Source organism: Podarcis bocagei (genome assembly GCF_964188305.1).
Source record: "Podarcis bocagei genome assembly, chromosome: 4".
In the NCBI taxonomy this organism is placed as follows: domain Eukaryota; kingdom Metazoa; phylum Chordata; class Lepidosauria; order Squamata; family Lacertidae; genus Podarcis; species Podarcis bocagei.
Genome location: NC_138128.1, coordinates 67,559,618 through 67,578,430, shown reverse-complemented (window position 1 = coordinate 67,578,430; position 18,813 = coordinate 67,559,618). Strand labels below are relative to the sequence as shown.

The 18,813-nt window shown below is 43.7% G+C and overlaps 1 protein-coding gene across 5 annotated transcripts in view; it reads left to right on the top strand.

Moving 5' to 3' along the window:
• Positions 1 to 17,617, top strand: part of ASAH2 (N-acylsphingosine amidohydrolase 2) — a 41,564-nt gene extending 23,947 nt beyond the window's left edge. For all 5 annotated transcript variants that reach the window (XM_081189611.1, XM_081189610.1, XM_081189609.1 and 2 more), the window contains exons 10-23: positions 1,473 to 1,593; positions 3,343 to 3,468; positions 5,230 to 5,316; positions 6,483 to 6,587; positions 6,705 to 6,786; positions 10,475 to 10,593; positions 11,244 to 11,338; positions 12,711 to 12,750; positions 13,269 to 13,364; positions 13,916 to 14,011; positions 14,499 to 14,642; positions 15,500 to 15,559; positions 15,840 to 15,928; positions 16,998 to 17,617. In XM_081189611.1, coding sequence (XP_081045737.1) covers positions 1,473 to 1,593; positions 3,343 to 3,468; positions 5,230 to 5,316; positions 6,483 to 6,587; positions 6,705 to 6,786; positions 10,475 to 10,593; positions 11,244 to 11,338; positions 12,711 to 12,750; positions 13,269 to 13,364; positions 13,916 to 14,011; positions 14,499 to 14,642; positions 15,500 to 15,559; positions 15,840 to 15,928; positions 16,998 to 17,172 — 1,435 coding nt within the window. In that variant the 3' untranslated portion in view covers positions 17,173 to 17,617. The remainder of the gene's footprint in view (positions 1 to 1,472; positions 1,594 to 3,342; positions 3,469 to 5,229; positions 5,317 to 6,482; positions 6,588 to 6,704; positions 6,787 to 10,474; positions 10,594 to 11,243; positions 11,339 to 12,710; positions 12,751 to 13,268; positions 13,365 to 13,915; positions 14,012 to 14,498; positions 14,643 to 15,499; positions 15,560 to 15,839; positions 15,929 to 16,997) is intronic.
• Positions 17,618 to 18,813: the final 1,196 nt, after the last annotated feature.

The window sequence follows — 18,813 nt, the reverse complement described above, 5'->3', positions numbered from 1 at the left end:
GGTTGGACTAGGTGACCCTTGGGGTCCCTTCCAACTCTAAGATTCTATGAATTAATAAAAATGTGAAGTAGCCCTTGGTGTTTACATGTGCAGAACGAGGAGACTTTTGAATGCTTCCTGCTTCGTGTAATATATATATATATAATCTTTTTATGTGATTTACACGAATTATCTAAAAAGGCTGCATTAGTGAATATTTTTCAATTTTTTAAAAAATAATTTTTATTAAGTTCCATTTAACAAACCAATCATATGACATTAATTATTCCAAATTATACCAGTACATATCATAAAGTCCAAATATTTTGCCAAATTATATTTTTTTTTGTTGGGGGTTCCCATGCTTCGAGTTCAGTAAGGGTCCAATCATCTCATATTTCTGCTGCTTTTAGTATTCACCCGTCCGATCTTTCAATCTTCTTGTTGTTATCCTTTTTCTTCTTAATAGCCTCTGAGTTATTTCCACAGGCGAGTTAAAGTAAGCAATATTATACTTCTGTGTGAACTTTGTAAGGGTCTCCCCTTTTTTAAAAAGCTGGTAAGTCTTTTGTTTGCAATAAATCTTCACATGCTGATCCAAAAGTCCTCCTCGGGCGGCAAACGCCATTTTTCTCAGTTCCGATGAAATACAATCTAGACCTTTTCTCATTAATTTTCCCAGACAGGTTGCACCATAAATTAGTCTTTCCAGAGAAGATTTGCCAAGTCGAACTTAGAATACAAACATGATAACAGAGTAATGGCTCGCCTCCCCCTTTGACTATTAATCTCACAACATAGTCTGTCTCATAATGGCGGATCCCAATTAAAAACTGTGTCACAAGGGAGCCTTTTATTTTCTTTCCAGATATTTCAAAAAACAAAGGCTTTAGTTGATATTTTTATTTTCACACAGTTTATTTTCCAATCTCACTTGCTATAGGTTGTATGACGGTTCTTCGGGGGGGGGTTGTTAGGTAATATCATAATAAAAAAAAGAAAAAGTCCCCCCCTTTCCGTTCCATTTCAACATACTGGCATAGATGTTATTCTTTAATGTTATCTACTTTCCAGTCCATTCCATCACTCTTAACTTCTCAGTGGCAGGCTTAATTAGCAGCTAACATGCCCTTTTCTTCGCTCGAAGCATGTGCAATAATTCTTATTTCCAATTTTTCATCTTAAGAAATGCAACTAGAGTCACTCTCAGAGACAGCGTCCGGGAGATCCGAACTCACTCGAGGGCTTTCCGTCCAGTGCCCTCATCCCCTCCTTCTTTTGCACTCGGGGGTGATTTATGGGCAACCACGGACGAGGCTGCATCTTCCTTCCACCGGGAAGAATTTGGGAGGCTTATTTACTCCCATCTCAGCCCCTTAATTACCTCGTGTGAGCTGGAGAGATGCTATTGTCGGCCATCTTCCAAGGCACCCCTAGCGCCCCCCCCCCCGAATATTTTTCAAATTTTTCAAATTCTTATTAATTTTTCTTAGGTGGTTTCCAATTCATCCTGTCAGTATGAACAACACCAACCGTCTTACATGTAGTGACAACGTTGGTTATGCAGTTCATCTCCTTGAAGAAGAGAAAAACGTAGGATATTTTCAAGGAAAGGTAGGAACCGTTTACTGTGCTCCCAAAATAAATTAGGATTTTACCAATGCAATACCTTATCAAGACTTTCCAATGTTCAGGCTACTGTGATCAGTCAGCATCACTGGTTTATCAGCCAGTGATATCTTCTTTCTTCTTTGGCGATCACTTATAGCTGAGTAAGATTGTCTCCCATGATCACGATCTTAACAGTGAGTCTGTAAGTGACTGTGGAGGCCAATTCTGGATCCACATGTCCTTCTACAGTGAGGACATAGGTTTCCAGGTGGGAGCTGATCGTGGTGAGGGTTTGCCAAACGTGACTTCCTCTTAGCACGTTTCTCCCTTTCATCCTGAGTTCGGTCATCTTAAAGTCCATAACACCTTTGATAGAGGCTGTTCTCCAACTGGAGCTCTCACAGACTGGTGTTTCCCAATTGTCAGTTTTCATACTACTTTTGTTTTGTTTTTTAAGTATTTTTTTAGTTCTATAATGTATAATTTATTTTTAGTATTTTATTTTTAATCTTAGCATGGAGAAGTTAAAAAGGAACTTTTAAAAAACAGTAATGGATATCACCTTTTTCCAGCTGTAATCTCCCCTTTCTAATTCCACCTGCTCAATCCAGCACAGAATTCTAGTTCAGAAATTATGCCCAAATTCTTGTAAAATATTAGTCACAATCCAGCCAGTTTTAGATACCGCTTCTCTATATGGAAGGCAGGAAATTATTCACTCTCTAGCTGAAACCAATATGATGTACCAGCACTTAATTGGATGATGCCCTTAATTTTTACCTCAGTGTTTTACAGTGGCTTTCAATAATTGTATAATTGGCAATAATTGGCAACCAGCAACAAGGTCTGGGTAACCATTGTTATCTTCTTCAGTGGGGTTGTTCCGCAACAGATCACCACACCTTTACAACAACTGCATTACCGACTCTCAAACTTTGGGATTGTTGAAATATATACAACAAAAAAGTAACCAACTGGAGTTGTGTGACTCAAATTGGGTCTACTAGAACCACAATTTTTAAGCAGTGTGGACTAAAGTCGCTTCTGGAGTCCCTCAAGGATTAGAGGCCTTGAAGCTTAAGCTTCATTAGTTTCCCAGTAGATCTCCCCCGATTGGCTTGATCCAGCAGGCTGTTGTGTTATGTTATATATTGCAAAGATACTACAGTCTCTAGTGGCCTTCCTTTGAAGGAAAGCAAACCTGAAGTACACACTGCAAACCCTGTAACTTCTCAGTGCTTGGAGATTAGGGTCTCATAAAAAAAAAGCACAATCTGCTAAAAAGGGGATCTAATGGGAAAGGCAGGTGGAGCTCCATAGCAGCTCCTCAGCACAGCGGAAAAGGACAGTCACACCACTTTCACACAACAGCATAAGAAGTCCAACTCCCCCTCCTGCCACATAGTTTCTCACCTTGTAAGGGAAATGTCTACCTATACAGGTGCTCAGTGTATAAACATTGCATCACACAAAGTTGAGGGACATGAAATGAAGGGAAACAACAAAGATAGCAGAAATGTTGGGCTCTACTGTGATAAAGGACCATTTACTTCCATTATATCATGCCATATATGACTTAACTGAAGTGGATGGGAGAATCTAGGTGATGCATGCTATCTAGTGAGCATTAACTGGTTTCACATTCTTGCATCTACAAACATTTTCTGTGAGGCACAAAAATGAATGTGTGGCAGACGTTCTGCAGCAATATTTTTGATGGCATCACCAATGAGACCATTCCTCCCCTTGCAGGGGCCGTATGTAGCAGGTTTTGCATCATCTAACCTGGGAGATGTGTCTCCAAACATAAAAGGTCCACATTGCATTAACACGGGAGAGTCGTGTGAGAACCTCAACAATTACTGTCCAAAAGGCGGGGTAGGTATCATTTTATCTTGATTTATTTAACAAGGTTTAAATATTGCCTAATCAACAAAAACCTTTGAGTGACTCACATAGCACAGGATAAAGTGCTCCTTAAAACCAACTGCTAAAATCAATCAATGTCTAGATTGGCTTTGTCGCCTCTCCAGTTTCAATTATAGGGTTCCCAGTGCTTCCCTCACACCCTAAAACCTAATCTTAATAAGCAGGTTTAGCAAAACCACAACTCATACATACTCAGCCATCTATAAATGTCTCAGTCTTTCTGTTTCAGCGTACTTTGTACATAAATCATCTCAAGAGGAGTTTCAGATACTCATTAAATACAAAATTACACTACTTCTGCCCAAGTTAAATGCCGCTGGCTAATTACATCTTTACCCACGGAAAGAGTTTAGAATTGTTTGTACTGCATTTTTGCAAATGGTGCTTCATCCAACACCATTCTAGCTGACATAATGAATTAGGCCAGTAGCAATCCTAATGGCACAACCAAATGGCTTGAGCTCAGCCTGTGAATTTGGCCAGAACCTAAGTGAAATGCAGCCAACGTTTATAGCAACCAATTTCATGAACTTGGGAAGTCATCCTGAGCATCTCTCAAACCAGGACAATGATCCACAATAACCCAGTCTTCTGTAGCTGCTGTTGAGGTTTTTGTCACTGAAGCTATTGCTTCAATTCAGTTTAAAGGCGTAGTGTGCAGCTGATGCAAATGCTATTTCCCCATTCCCATTCAGTGCCAATCCTCCTTCTGTTATTTGCATGTGCCTTTCCTCAAAACTCACAATGAGATGCCAGACTGGCAAACAAGGAAAGGGACATATGAGATCAAATAGTGGGCTTGATCTCATTTTGGGGTGGGGGGTTGCAAAGACGACAAATGAAATCCATTCCACAGTAGTGGAGAAACAGCATCCTCCCTGGCGCCCCCAGAGTGGCCTGTGGCAGTGTTAGAATTCTATTCAGGACATCTTTCTATCTTCCCTACAAGATGAGTGAAAGGGAAATATTTATTTATTTAGCATAAATAAATATGTGAGGTGCTTTACAGAGCACCAGAGGCCACGTTCCTGCCTCAGGGTGCTTACAATCCAAAAATCAACTAAGAGAAAATCAACGAGAGGAAGGGACTCTGGTTAAGATGGCGTCAGGTCAGAAAGCTGGCTCCGGAACTCTGCTGATCACAAGATTTTAATTGAGTTTTAATTGGTTTTAACTTGTGCCAAATCAATGGTTTTATCCACAAGAGGAAGGTGAGGAGAGGCAGAGAGTTACTAGAGAAGCAACTGGTGTGTTTGTCTCAGTTGTGTGCACCTAGAGTAGAGCATAGGAACTGAGCTGCAGGAGCAAAGATCACAGGGAGGGATGTACTATTGGGATAAGAGATAAGTGGGGAGACAATTCCTTCTGATCACACTGGGGAGAAAAGAGATAAGCCTCCCCTCTTCCTGATAAGGAACCCTCCCCTTCAATGCCTGAATTTAAACAAGGAAAACTAGATGCACAGGTGCCTGTTCTGTATCTAGCAAGCATTCATATATTTTCCTAGCTATGTGGGAGTCCCAAAATAGCGGAGTAATATAAATAAGTTTTCTGACAGTGCAGGTTCATGGAATTACGATGGAAATACCTATAAGAGCTGCCCTCTTTGATAAAACTGCTACAACGGTTTTTGCCTCTGTATACTATAGTATAAAACTATATACTAACAGTTTGTGCCCTTCCCCTTTTATTTTTTCTTTCCAATGGTAGCCCACGAAGTGCATAGCTTCAGGTCCTGGCAAGGATATGTTTGAGAGCACCAAAATAATTGGCAGAAACATCTACTTGAAAGCGAAGGTAAGCTTCGATGGGTTGAAATTCTAGGATGCCTTTGTGTTTTAAAAACAAGCATTCTTCTGACAATTAAGTTTTCTTCTGTAAGTCTTTGAAAATGCCTTTGACCATTTCTTCCAGCTGGAAATAGGTAGGTAAAGGTAAAGGACCCCTGGACAGTTAGGTCCAGTCAAAGGCAGCTGTGGGGTGTGGCGCTCATCTCGCTTCGGGGTTATTTTTCCAGTCCATTCCAAGGACATAGGGAGAGTCGCAATACATTCTTATCTTACTTCATATTGATAGGCACCTTATCTGACAGGTAAGGCTGATGGTATGTAACTAGTTCAAACCCAGGAAGCGCCATTGAATAGTGATGACCGAATAGTTTGCTGTGAATTTCTTCCTCTGAAATATTGTTGGTAATACCAGCCTGACTCCTATACAATAGAGTGGGAATAAATATCACTATTGTGCACAAAACTAGCTGTGCCATAAACAGTTCCTACCATTCTAGTCGGGGGTGGTGGTGTGTTGTTGTTTTTTAAAAAGGCAAATATTCATGACCTATTAAGACTCAGTTCAGATACCCAGGAAGGATATAGTTCATTCTTGTCCTCAGCAGAAGCAGTTCCATTCCATAGAGTAGTTGTTCTAGCTTTCTTCTCTTCCAGTGAAGATTAAATTGGTTGCATGAGAGAGAACAATAGAACAGAAAAGGGACCATGCCAGTAATGACAATTCACCCAAGGCTAATATGGCGTGCAGAGATGACTCTTGGGAGTGGGGCAGAGGTGATGGCATCCTTCTGTACACAATAGCACTGCACTTGTCAGGACAGTGCTGGGGTTGCAGTGAAATCAGCAAATGTCTGGGGCAGGTGCAGTGTTCCCCAAAGTGTACCCACTGCTGCCACCCCAGAGCTCACCCAACCTTGCCCCATCCCAAGTGCCCTGTCACTGCCTCTGGAAGGGCACCACTGCCTCCACTTCTCACCCCCTCAGGTACCAACTCTGTTGACATGGCTGAGACTCACTCCATCTCAGGAGCAAATAGCAAAGCAAGGAGGGGGAGGCTATGTGATAGGACCTCCAGCCTTCCTATGTGTAGGGAAAGTTGGTGGGACAGAGCCTCTGGAAATATAAGCATGCAGATTAGGGTGGGTTTTCCCATGACTGCCATTTGTATTTCAGGAACTGTCTATGAAGGCCTCTGAAGAGATAAGTGGCCCCATCAGATCGAGTCACGAGTGGGTGGACATGGCTAACTTCACTGTGCAGCTCAATGCTACTCATTCGGTAAAGTATCAGCAGCCACCTTGGAAGTCTGTTGCTGGAGAGAAAGTCTGTAAATAAACAACAATACAGAGGCACTCACAAAGCGCATCTTAACTTTTTCATTATGCTTTTCTCAAGGGAAAAACATGTAAACCTGCTATGGGGTACAGCTTTGCTGCTGGTACTGTAGATGGACCAGGCATCCTGAATTTCACTCAAGGCAAGTGGAGATAAACCTTACAGTTGACTTGCAACTTGCACACTTTTAACTTGCGCGATTACAGCTTTGCGTGCCTGGCATGTTGGGTTCCAGAGAGAGGGATGATCACACATGGTAAGTTCAGTTTATGCACTATTTTTCCCTTTGTGCACAGTCCCTGGAAACTAATACCCACGTAAGTTGTAAGTTGTCTGTATATGTTTGCTAATTATTGTTTTTGATTGTATAACATTTTGTGATCAGTATGGACCTTGAAATCAGCTAGTGTTGATTTGGAAGGGTCGGATATCTTCTAATCTGATTTCACCACTGGCCTAAAATTCACCCCTCAAGTGGCCCACCCCAAGATGGCTCCTAACTTCAGGTGTGCACACCAGCTAGGCCTTAAACTTCCTTCGTCTGATTTTACCCAAATGATTAAAAAGGTAATGGACCCCTGACAGTTAAGTCCAGTCACAGATGACTCTGGGGTTGCGGTGCTCATCTTGCTTTACAGGCCGAGGGAGCCGGAGTTTGTCCTCATACAGTTTTTCCGGGTCATGTGGCCAGCATGACTGAGCTGTTTCTGGCGAAACCAGAGCAGTGCACGGAAACACCATTTCCGCCAGAGCTGAAGCTATTTATCTACTTGCACTTTTTGGCGTGCTTTCGAAACTTCTAGGTTGGCAGGAGCTGGGACCAAGCAACAGGAGCTCACCCCATCGAACCGCAACCTTCTGATCGGCAAGGCCAAGAGGCTCAGTGGTTTAGACCACAGCACCACCCAAATGATTAATCAATATCAAAAAGTTGAATTGGCCTTCCTTAGCTTTAACTCCCTCTGTTGTGAAAAATAAGAGATTTTGTGGGAGTTCATTCCCTGTATGTTTATTGTATGTAAAGGCTGTTACCTTCTTAAAAGATAGGCTCATGAGAGTGTACAGCCAATCCTCGCACATGATTTGCATCCTCGTACCTTTAGGTAGACTACTGTGAGATAAGCCATGTTGTGGACAGCAGTTCCCACTGCTGCAGGCAATGTTTGTTAGTCAGCTTAGCTCAAAGGTTAAGTAATGAAATCGCAAGGCCTTCTGCAGTGAAAATCATGAGCACTATTAAAAGTAGGGCAGCAGCCATTAAAATGTGGTAAGGAATCTTTCTTTGATTTCTCTTTTCTACATAAATGTTTTTCTCTATATTAAAGTTCAGTTGGTTGATTAATCATCTCAAACTCTTTAAATGATGGGTAGCTGTAATTAGCAGCTTTTTATAGCTTGGGGACGCGGGTGGCACTGTGGGTTAAATCACAGAGCCTAGGACTTGCCAATCAGAAGGTTGGCGGTTCGAATCCCCGTGACAGGGTGAGCTCCTGTTGCTCGGTCCCTGCTCCTGCCAACATAGCAGTTCGAAAGCACGTCAAAGTGCAAGTAGATAAATAGGTACCGCTCTGGCGGGAAGGTAAATGGCATTTCCGTGCGCTGCTCTGGTTTGCCAGAAGCGGCTTAGTCCTGCTGGCCACATGACCCGGAAGCTGTACACTGGCTCCCTCAGCCAATAAAGCGAGATGAGCGCCGCAACCCCAGAGTCGGCCACAACTGGACCTAATGGTCAGGGGTCCCTTTACCTTTACCTTAAGTCAGTGTTTCCCAAACTTTTTTGGGCAAAGGCACACTTGTTTCATGAAAAAAATCTCGAGGCACACCACCATTACAGCCCTGTGACGTCAGCGCGCAGCGTCACGCCGGGAGGGACATGAATTGCTAGCAAATTACATAATCACCTCCTTGAGGGCTGGCTCATCTTCTCCGAAGGCAGAACCTCATTAATTAACAGCACAGACTCACATCATAGCTAAGACGAGGGGGGAAAACCTCAGTCATGCACAGTCATGCACATGTGGGGGCTAAATGAGGACGAAGACCGGGCAGAGAGCAGGGTTCAAATCACCCCACCTGGCCAGGACAATCCCTGGGTGCTCCCTTGGGCCACTTGCCTGACCCACCTCGCAGGGCTGTTGTTGCGAGGATAACACGGGGAGAACCACGCGCGCCCCCGGGAGCTCCTTGGAGGAGAAAGCGGGCGATGAATGCAATGCACGAAATATATGAGAGGCGACCAGGTTTTGCAGGTGAGGGGCCCCTGCCAGCCTCCGCTTCCAACACCCGGCGCAACGACGCCGAAGTTTCCCCCCGGGCTCGGCTCGGGGAGCAGCGATGCTCTCCCCGGTTCCCCTTCGCCCTCCCAGCTCTCTCTGCCGCCCACTGGGGACCCCCCTCACCTGCCAAGTCCGGAGCGCCGGTGGAAGTTGCATGCATGCATGCAGGGCGCCGCGTTGCCATTGCATTGCACTGCACTCCATGCAACGCCTGCACACATGCATTGCCTTGCACGCCCGCCAAGGGGTCTCCCCGCGGTCCGATGCATCCCCTCCGGCGCAGATGCAGCATTGCAAAAATAACCCCCCCCCCGACACAGCCCTACCTGGGGGGCAGCCTCCGCCTCCGCCGCTCCGCCTCCGCGGGGATCCCCGGGCTCCATCCTGCCGCCCGATCTCCGCGGGGGCGCAGGCAGGCTGCGCGGGGTCTGCGCGGAAGAGCCCCTGCCCGCCCGGCCGCCGCCACTGCGCTCATTCCATGGCCGGGAGAAGAGCGCTTCAAACAAAACGCCCGGCCCGCCAGGCCACGCTGGGAAACGTAGTTCGCGCACCCCGCGCGGGCGCGGAGCCCAAGGGCGAGGGGACTACGGATCCCGGCAGCCCCCGCGCCGGGGACGGAGGGGGAGAGGCCGGGTGCAGGGATGGAGGGACGGGTGGGCGAGCGAGTGAGTGAGTGGCAGCCGCCAAGCCTTGGCCGAGAGCCAGGAAGGGCCTCCTCGGAGGAGGAGGAGGAGGAGGGAGGCGCAGAGCGGGAGGGAGGGAGGGAACCCCAGGGGTCATCTAGTGACGGCGCCCCAGTCGAAAATTTGACTTTAAAAAAAAAATCTTTCGAATTTTTTAATTTTTCCCGCGGCACACTAGGCAACATCTCGCGGCACACTAGTGTGCCGCGGAACAGTGGTTGGGAAACACTGCCTTAAGTCATACTTGACAGCAATATGAATTAGTGATAATGTTTTTGGAGGAGCCTAAGCTATTTGTTTTATTCAAGGCAATGGAATCGAAACTACATATCCATCAGGCTTCTTTTGAAAATACTGTGTGTGTATTTTTTAAATGCACATAATAGGTTTTTATATTAGAACTAAAGCTAGCATTCATTCTCAACATATATATTATTTCAAAAATAAGTAAAATGTTAACAGGTTACCTGCTGAAGAAAAATGTGTTCAGCAGCAGCATGAGACTAACATTTAATGAGCTTTTTATAACAGAATAGCATGAGCTTCCATGAGTAACCACATGAGAACATGACAAGAACCCTCTGGCCCATCTAGTCCAAGACTGTTCTCACAGTGACCAGCCAGATGCCCATGGGAAGCCTTAGCTACCTACTTCTTGAGATGCTTGGTTGGAACCAGTGGAAAGAAAGGTGGAAATGTCAGGCAAAAACCAATCAAGAGAAAACACTCTAATGCTCTTAAAAGCAATGGAAATAGTATGGCTCATGCAGAATATAATGTTCAAAGCAACATCCTCTCTCTTTGGCTCCAGCTTTTTGCCTTCAAAAATCTAATAGACACCTCTTAAACTATCTTACATATTTGTTGACAGGCACAACAGAAGGCAATCCATTTTGGGATAAATTCATTCGTGATGCATTACTTGTTGAGCCATCCAATGAAACGAAAGAATGCCACAGTCCGAAGCCCATCCTGCTTCCTACAGGAGAGGTATGAAACATGAGAATTTGCTGCCAGGAGTGAATCCATTTCAGCTCAGACTTGAGTAATCTAATTGAAGTGGACCTAGATAGTCAACATAATGCTGTGCACACCAGTCTTCTCTGAGCAAAAGGGCACTTTCCCAGGCTGGTTTTCCTAGAAGAGGCTGATTGCCATTGTGCAATATTTGAGTTTATTTACAAATAAAACAGGTGGAGCATAGATAGAGGCGCATCTCCTCAAAGCTCCATTCACTTTTCTCTGATCAGTCAGTAGCCTCCACAATTTTGGTGAGGATGAGGATGGGCTGTTTCAGAGGACTCAGCTAGATTGGTAAAGAAAAAGCGATTGATATGCATTATATATGTGATATAACATTGTGCCACCAGATAATAATAATAATAATAATTTATTATTTATACCCCGCCCATCTGGCTGGGCCTCCCCAGCCACTCTGGGCGGCTTCCATAAAAACCAAAAATACAGTAAAATATATAGATAGCACTATGAAGCCCTGTTTTTCTCTACACATTTTCCTGTTTAAATTTAGAATGCCTTTAACTGAAACGCTTCTTTGATGTGTCTAGATTCAGCCAGAATGGCATCTTTCAGAATAAAAGCTAACATGAGGTTCTCATTTACTTCCTGAATTTCTTAAGCTTTCAAAACCTTACCCATGGCACCCACATGTGATTGATGTTCAAATAGCAACCATTGGATCTGTGGCAATAGTGGCTCTTCCAGGAGAGTTTACGTATGTATTCACATTCTACGTTGATAGTAAAGTGCATTCATTAATGTGTGTTAAGGACCTTCACAGTGCGTTCAAAAGCAGGATAAATAGTTGAAGGGAAAGAGATAGTTCTGAAAGACCTGCAGCTGTGCATTTGGAAATGGAATGAAAAACAGCTGGGAAAGTGGAAAGGTCAAACAGACAATACGAGTGCCATATTAGTTCTGTATTAAAGTACTACAAACTTAAAACGAGAAGGTCCAATGTTTTTGGTTTTTTTTTTAATAATAAAAAGGTGCCAGTATTCACCATGAAGTTGTCCATTAAGTGCCACACTTTCAACATTTGCAAAAAAAAAGGTGGGGTAAAGGTGGGGCTGGTACTAAGTAATAATAATAATTTATTATTTATACCCCGCCCATCTGGCTGGGTTTCCCCAGCCACTCTGGGCAGCTTCCAACAGAATATTTAAATACAATAGTCTATTAAACATTAAAAGCTTCCTTAAACAGGGCTGTCTTCAGATGTCTTCTAAAAGTCTGGTAGTTGTTGTTCTCTTTGACATCTGGTGGGAGGGTGTTCCACAGGGCGGGTGCCACTACCGAGAAGGCCCTCTGCCTGGTTCCCTGTAACTTGGCTTCTTGGAACGAGGGAACCGCCAGAAGGCCCTCGGCGTTGGATTTCAGTGTCCGGGTAGAACGATGGGGGTGGAGACACTCCTTCAAGTATACTGTACCGAGGCCGTTTACCCTTGAATACTCCCCAAAAAATAGCACTGGAAAAGATCCATTCCCGTTTGACTTTGTACACATTAGCATAGTAACTATGTTATATTTAATACACAGTGGACACAACTGAGCAAAAGATAAATCATGATTAAGGTTGCAATTCTGTGCCCAATTACCTGCAGTAATATAGGGCTGCAGTATCAGTTGTATTTAAAGCAATGGGACTTAATCTAGTCACTAGCTTGTTCTCTAAGTTTCAGCTTAACTTAAAGAGTAGCTCTGATCTAGATCTACAAGTCCTTTTCTATTCCCTTGTGCAATGTCAGAGATGTCAGTAATTGTTTTTGCCCTTCTCCTAAATCCCCTACAGATTTTGGAAGTACAAATCCCATCAACTCCAGTCAGCATGACCATGGAAGGGGTAGCCCATAACATCTAGAGGGCACCAAATGGGGGGATGCTTAATAGTAGTAGTAGTAGTAGTAGTAGTAGTAGTAATATCTGCGTTACATCCATAGATATCAGGGTGGTTCACAACAAAAAATATCGGTTCTGTACCAATCACCTACAAACCTTCAAGGTGCTTTGATAGTCTTGAAACCTGATTTACTTACAGCTCAGTGGAAGGGTATGGACACTAATGTATCTGTTTTCATGTTTCTCAGGACAATGGCTGGTAGAAGGGTGCGTGAAGCTGTTAAAAGTGTAAGTTCACAGCTTTAAAAGTATATGGGATTGCCCATAAGACAATTCTCCCGCTCTTGATTTATTCATTTCCCCTTTGAATCAATAAGGTAAAGGTAAAGGGACCCCTGACCATCAGGTCCAGTCGTGGCCAACTCTGGGGTTGCAGCGCTCATCTCACTTTACTGGCCGAGGGAGCCGGCGTACAGCTTCCGGGTCATGTGGCCAGCATGACTAAGCCGCTTCTGGCTGAATCAATAGACTATTATAAAAAGCTAGCTTGGGCAATAGTTTCTTTCTACTAGTCCCATCCCGTCCTGCTCACATGCCACTGCCACAGTCTTGCTAAACTGAGGAGGATTTAACACACACCCCCACTTATCAGCTGATGAGCGGAGGGTCTAATTCTGCTGCTTTGGCTATGTACCCTACAGGCCCATGCAGCTAATGCATGATTCAATCCCAAGGTCATTAGTTCTGAATAGTAATTAGTTCTTCTGCTTCATGCCGATTGACTCATTTGTGCACCTGTTTCTTAGGAATTTGAGAGTCAAGGGAAACCAGGAATGAACATTATACTTTCGGGACTGTGTAATATTTATACCCACTATATAACTACTTACGAAGAATACCAGGTAAATAAACTGGCACCACCCTCGTACAAAATTTCTTTTTCTTTCATATCTGACCATCTTTCATTACAGCTGCAAACTCATTAACACCCACACCAGCAAATGAATGACTCAAAATTACCTCCAGAAAAATTGTGGATAGATTGGAAGCCCCATGTGCATATAAAGGCACTTTTCGAAGGTGCCTGTCATCTAGTAATTTAGCAGGAGCATGAAACAACAATAAACCCCAGAGGGCCTGCTCCCTGTTTTTCTGTTGATGCCACTACACCTCATCACACTCCCACAGGGAGTGGAGGTTATTGTTCCTTGTCCTTGTGCACAGAAGCCAGATCAGAGCGGCCGGTCCTCCTTCACCACCTGAGGCAAAACAGGAAGATGCCACCGTGCCTCTGCCTAGCTTACAGGGGTCACATGACAACTTCGGCACGTCTCCAGAAGAAGCCACCACCACCACCACACAAAAGCAGCAGGGGCAGGCAGGGCACTTTGGCAAGTTCTGAGGCCCTTGATGCCAGCCCAGAACTCAGGTGTTTTCCTATGTCACTTCACAGGTTCAACGATACGAAGGAGCATCCACCATTTTTGGACCACACACCCTTTCTGCTTACATCCAGTCATTCCGTGCTCTGGCCAGGGCTATTGCTAAGGTAATTGCTGAGCTGTACAGATGGGACTCTCTATATTTAATTGAAACAGAAGTGCGGTCTTTTCTTTTGTGTTCTTCAAGGGCTATTTCGTAATGCAGCTTGGACGCTCAGTATTTAGGACCGGCTCTACCATTAGGTAGATGGTGGCAGCGCTAAGCTCTTGCCTCTTCCCTTTTCCATGCCTGTACAGTGGTACCTCAGGTTAGGAACTTAATTCATTCCGGAGGTCCGTTCTTAACCTGAAACTGTTCTTAACCTGAAGCACCACTTTAGCTAATGCAGCCTCTTGCTGCCGCTGCGCCGCCAGAGCACGATTTCTGTTCTCATCCTGGGGCAAAGTTCTTAACCCGAGGTACTATTTCTGGATTAGCGGAGTCTGTAACCTGAAGCATCTGTAACCTGAAGCGTATGTAACCCGAGGTACCACTGTATATCATTAAGACGCAACAGACCATTGCCATTTCAAAGCAAATTTAACTCATTTCAGGATACTGTTCCGGACTTGCCCAAACTCCCAGAGCCAGTCATTTTCAACATAAGCCTGAACTTTTTGCTTCCTGTTCTTGATGCAAAACCACTTGGTAGCAAATTTGGGGACGTCGTACAAGATGCACGGTCAACGTACAGGGTGGTATGTATACCATTTTTAAAAAAATAAAATACTACGGTGTTCTTTCTGCCATTTTGAACATGGAAATTATGCAGTTTCTTAACTAACATCAAATATACTAATTAAGTATATGCATTTAGGAAATAGAATTAGAAGTTAGAATGGTAGTAGCCCCATTAATATTCATATTGGATTAAATAGAGATGAACCAAAAGAACTCCAAATAAGATAACCCCAAACACTTTTTTCATTAATTATTTTCAGCCTTCTTTTTCCACACACACCCTTTCCAGATTTATTTAGCTCTACACACACACACACACACACACACACACACACACACACACTACTCCAACACACACATGATGAAAGTTGGGCAACTGAAGGGGTGTTCCCCTCCCAATGCTTTTATTTTGGAAGTGGACTTTTTTTGCCCTACTGCGCAGATCTGTGCAAAGTTAGCTTCTGAAATGCAATCTGAATTTTGAAATACAGAAGAACTAAATCTGAATTAACAAAATACAAATGAAAAACATACAAAAGAAATTATGAAAATAATGTTTAACCCTCCCAAAAAATGTAAAAATATAGCCACTACCCTCCATTCCTCTGAGTTCTTTATTGAACCAAAACAGCACCATTTGTGCAACAGAGAAATAACCCTACCCTCTTTTCAAAGCCACTGTACAATACAGCACATTCCTTTATGTCTGTTTAATGGCTGCTACTATAGTAGGAGCTGAACAAACACCACCCTAGTGCTCAGAGGGAAGTAGCGATAATCACCTGACCTCCTTGCGCAGATGCAGTGTTGTGTGGTGTGTACACACAACATAGCATTCGTTTCCTCAAGAACAATTCTCTCTCTCACACCTCAGGGCGAAGTTGTAGATGTTCATTTTGTTGGTGCAAATCCAAGGAATTCTGCGGCAAATATGGTAAGAATCTTCAGGGACAGGTTTTTTCTGGGTTTGTTGGTTTCCAGCCCCCCCCCCCATCTCCCTGCATTTATGTGCAGAGATTTGAGGTGCAAGAAATATGGGAGCATAAGGGATACCGAGAGGAAACAAAGGTGAGGAAGGAATAGCACTGGGAACTTTAAAAACACATTGTTTGAAAAAAAACATTTATGCCAACGCGCCTCTGCAGAGGCAAGTCTCATCTCATGCTTCTCGTGATAATCTCTGGGTCACTGTTCTGTAAACTTTTTTTTTCCAGACCAGTTTCACATTTCTCATAGTAGAGAAATTTGACAATGCTTCCAGAAGTTGGCAAGTAGTGCATGATGATGCCTCATGGGACACCAGGTGAGCCAATTAAATAATAATAATACAGAGAACTGGCAGGAGTTACACTTTCCTCAAACTGCTGTGGGCCAACCTTTTCACAATCCTAAAAGCATTGCTTGCAGGTTGCAGCAATCCTCTTTTTTAAAATGCAAATAGCATCTTTAAGAGGGAGACAATCAGGAAGGGGACAATTGTAGGCAGGGAGATTTAACCCTTATGCTTCTCTGCCAAAGTACTGACGAAAATTCCTTGGTACAAGATGCAAGTTCTTCTTGGTTCCAGTGAGAGCTTCTATTCCATTCCAAACAGCAATTTACAGAGCAGTGGTTTTTACTGGGACCACAACCTGGGAGGTAATTTTTCTTTCGAAGCCTCCCCATGTGTCATGTAGCTTGTTCTTGATTATGTCCTCCAAAAGCAATGACATGCACCTCTGCTTCCAGATTTGTGGAATGCACTCCCCAGGGAGGCTTGCTTGGTGCAATCTTTTATCAATTCGGGGGCCACCAGGCAACTGCATTCCTTTTTGTGCAAAATTATCACTGATGCAGCCTGTTTCATACAGTAGAAACGGGACGTATAAATGTGTAAATACAAAGTCGATATACAAAGCTTATATATAGGTATATTATGTTAACCTTCAGCAATTATGGCTTTAAATGTCTCAACATCTAATTTGAAATTTGTTGCTCGTAATATCAGGGCCCTTGCTCATCCCAGTTGGGCATAGGAAGCAGACACCATGAAATGCAAACTGTGACATTTCAAATAGCTATCTGGACATCCCATAGTCATTAGCTTGCCTACGTTCCAATAAAAAACTACTACCGGTAATTGCCTGCTTGCAATCTCATTTCCCAATCCTTTCCTGAAGACAAGTGACTGGGAAGCACACAACAGGTATCCATCTTGTCCCTTTCTCCCATAGAATCATTGAATTGTCGAGCAGGAAGGGGCCACGAGGCTCATCTTGTCCAATTCCCTGCAGTGCAGGAATATTTTGCCCAATGAAATGTACTTTTCCGGTAACTGTTGCTTGTGTATTCTCTGACTTGGCTTAATCCATCACCCTCGCTCTCCCAACCAGGTTCATCTGGCAAAAAGGCAACTGGGGACGAAGCACATCTCAATTACAGTGGCACATTCAAAACAATACTGAACCAGGAACTTACAGACTACAATACTTTGGTCACAGCAAAGAATTGCTGGGCTCAATTCGGGCATTTAATGGCTCATCTTCCACATTTGAAGTTTCAAACTGAAATCTGCAATTGTAAAATTGGTAGCTAGAAGCTGGAATGTTTATCATAAGGGTGATGTAAATAAACGGGAGGCTTTTGTGTAGGAATAGTGGCCATCTCCATCCTTAGCCTCCCAATAGGATTGACTTCTGGTATGAATTCTGTGACCGTGTTCACAGTACTCACAATTTGTTTACAGTCCTCTGCTGTGCAATAGAAAATGAGATGCCAGGTACAATAGAGACTGTAGGTTGGTTGTGCAGGGGAATACATTTAAAGGGAGTAAATTTAAAGACAGACACAGCCGGAATATTTGTACCAGCCTTCAAGCATTTCATATGAAATACTGTTGTTTCTGGTGTCTCATTCTAGTCTGTAGCTCGTTGTACTTATTCTTTAATAACTATTATTTAATAGCATTTTCATAGATCACAGAACTGTAAAGTTGGAAGGGACCCTGAGTCCAACCCCCAACATGGGGCTCAAACTCACAACCCTGAGATCAAGAGTCTCATGTTCTGCCAACTAAGCTGAAATGCAAATTTATAAGTCTATTCTGTGGAAGAGTGTTCACTGCAGGTGTTCAAAGATTTGTAACACGGGTGCTAAAACATTGCCCCAAAGTTGTGCTGAGCTAAATGGGCTACTGTGAAAACTTACTCATTCTCTCAGGACAGAGAAATATGTCTGTACTAATGCAGCCCTGGCCAACTGGATACCCTCCAATTCCCATCCACCCCAGCCAACACAAGCTGTCAAGGCCTAGTGGGAGTTGTTACCTATAACACCTGGAGGAAGCTGTGTTGGCTACCTAGGAGGGCCTTAGGAAAGCATACTGTGAAAAGTTGTAGGGAGGAAACAATGAGCTGTATCCTTGTTGCAGCACCAGATGTCTACCTGCCAGTCCTGGCAGTACAGGACTGTGTGTCATGTGAGATTTGAACATCTTTGTGAAAGGAAGAGCAGTTGATAACTTCGCTGTGGCTGGGGCATGCATACTGCATGGACTGCAGGCACTAACTCCCCTGAGTTACTCATGAACACAATTAAATTCAGTAGAATATTTAGCCAAATGTAGCTTTGGGGAAGTGTGTTTTCAGTCTTTGATCACTGGTTTGGTTTGGAAATTTTCACACTGATTAACCTTTTGAAACTGATGAAAGCAAGCTGTTAATTTAATATTAAATTGCCTAGCTATTTATGCAACAGACTCACCAGACTCTGATTTACAGTGGAAGGATTAGCTCAGAGAGTCATCACTTTTTCACAGCTAGCAGTGGAATGTCCAAGTGACAACAGACATGTTCAAAGATCAATAGTGAGTTCCTTATATAATTGGGGTGATGACTCCCAAAGTTTCTTTCGAGAATATGTTCGCTTTACATGTTTAACGGGTGAATCCCCTCTGCAAGCAGTCAGTTTAGACTGATCTGGTCCCCATCACCAGTCCCCAAAGCCTGCTGGGTAAGGAGGGAGGGAAAAGAAAGAAAGTTGGAAGAAGAAGAGGAGGAGGAGGAAGAGACAGTCCCACCCACTTAATTCTCTGGCTCTGCACACCACCAGCATGTGTCACCTCATGAATTACCCTTGAGTGACCAAAAAAGTTTCCTCATGGTTTGCTTTAAAAGGAACCTTGAAGAGGTCTAGTAGCCATTTGTAAGA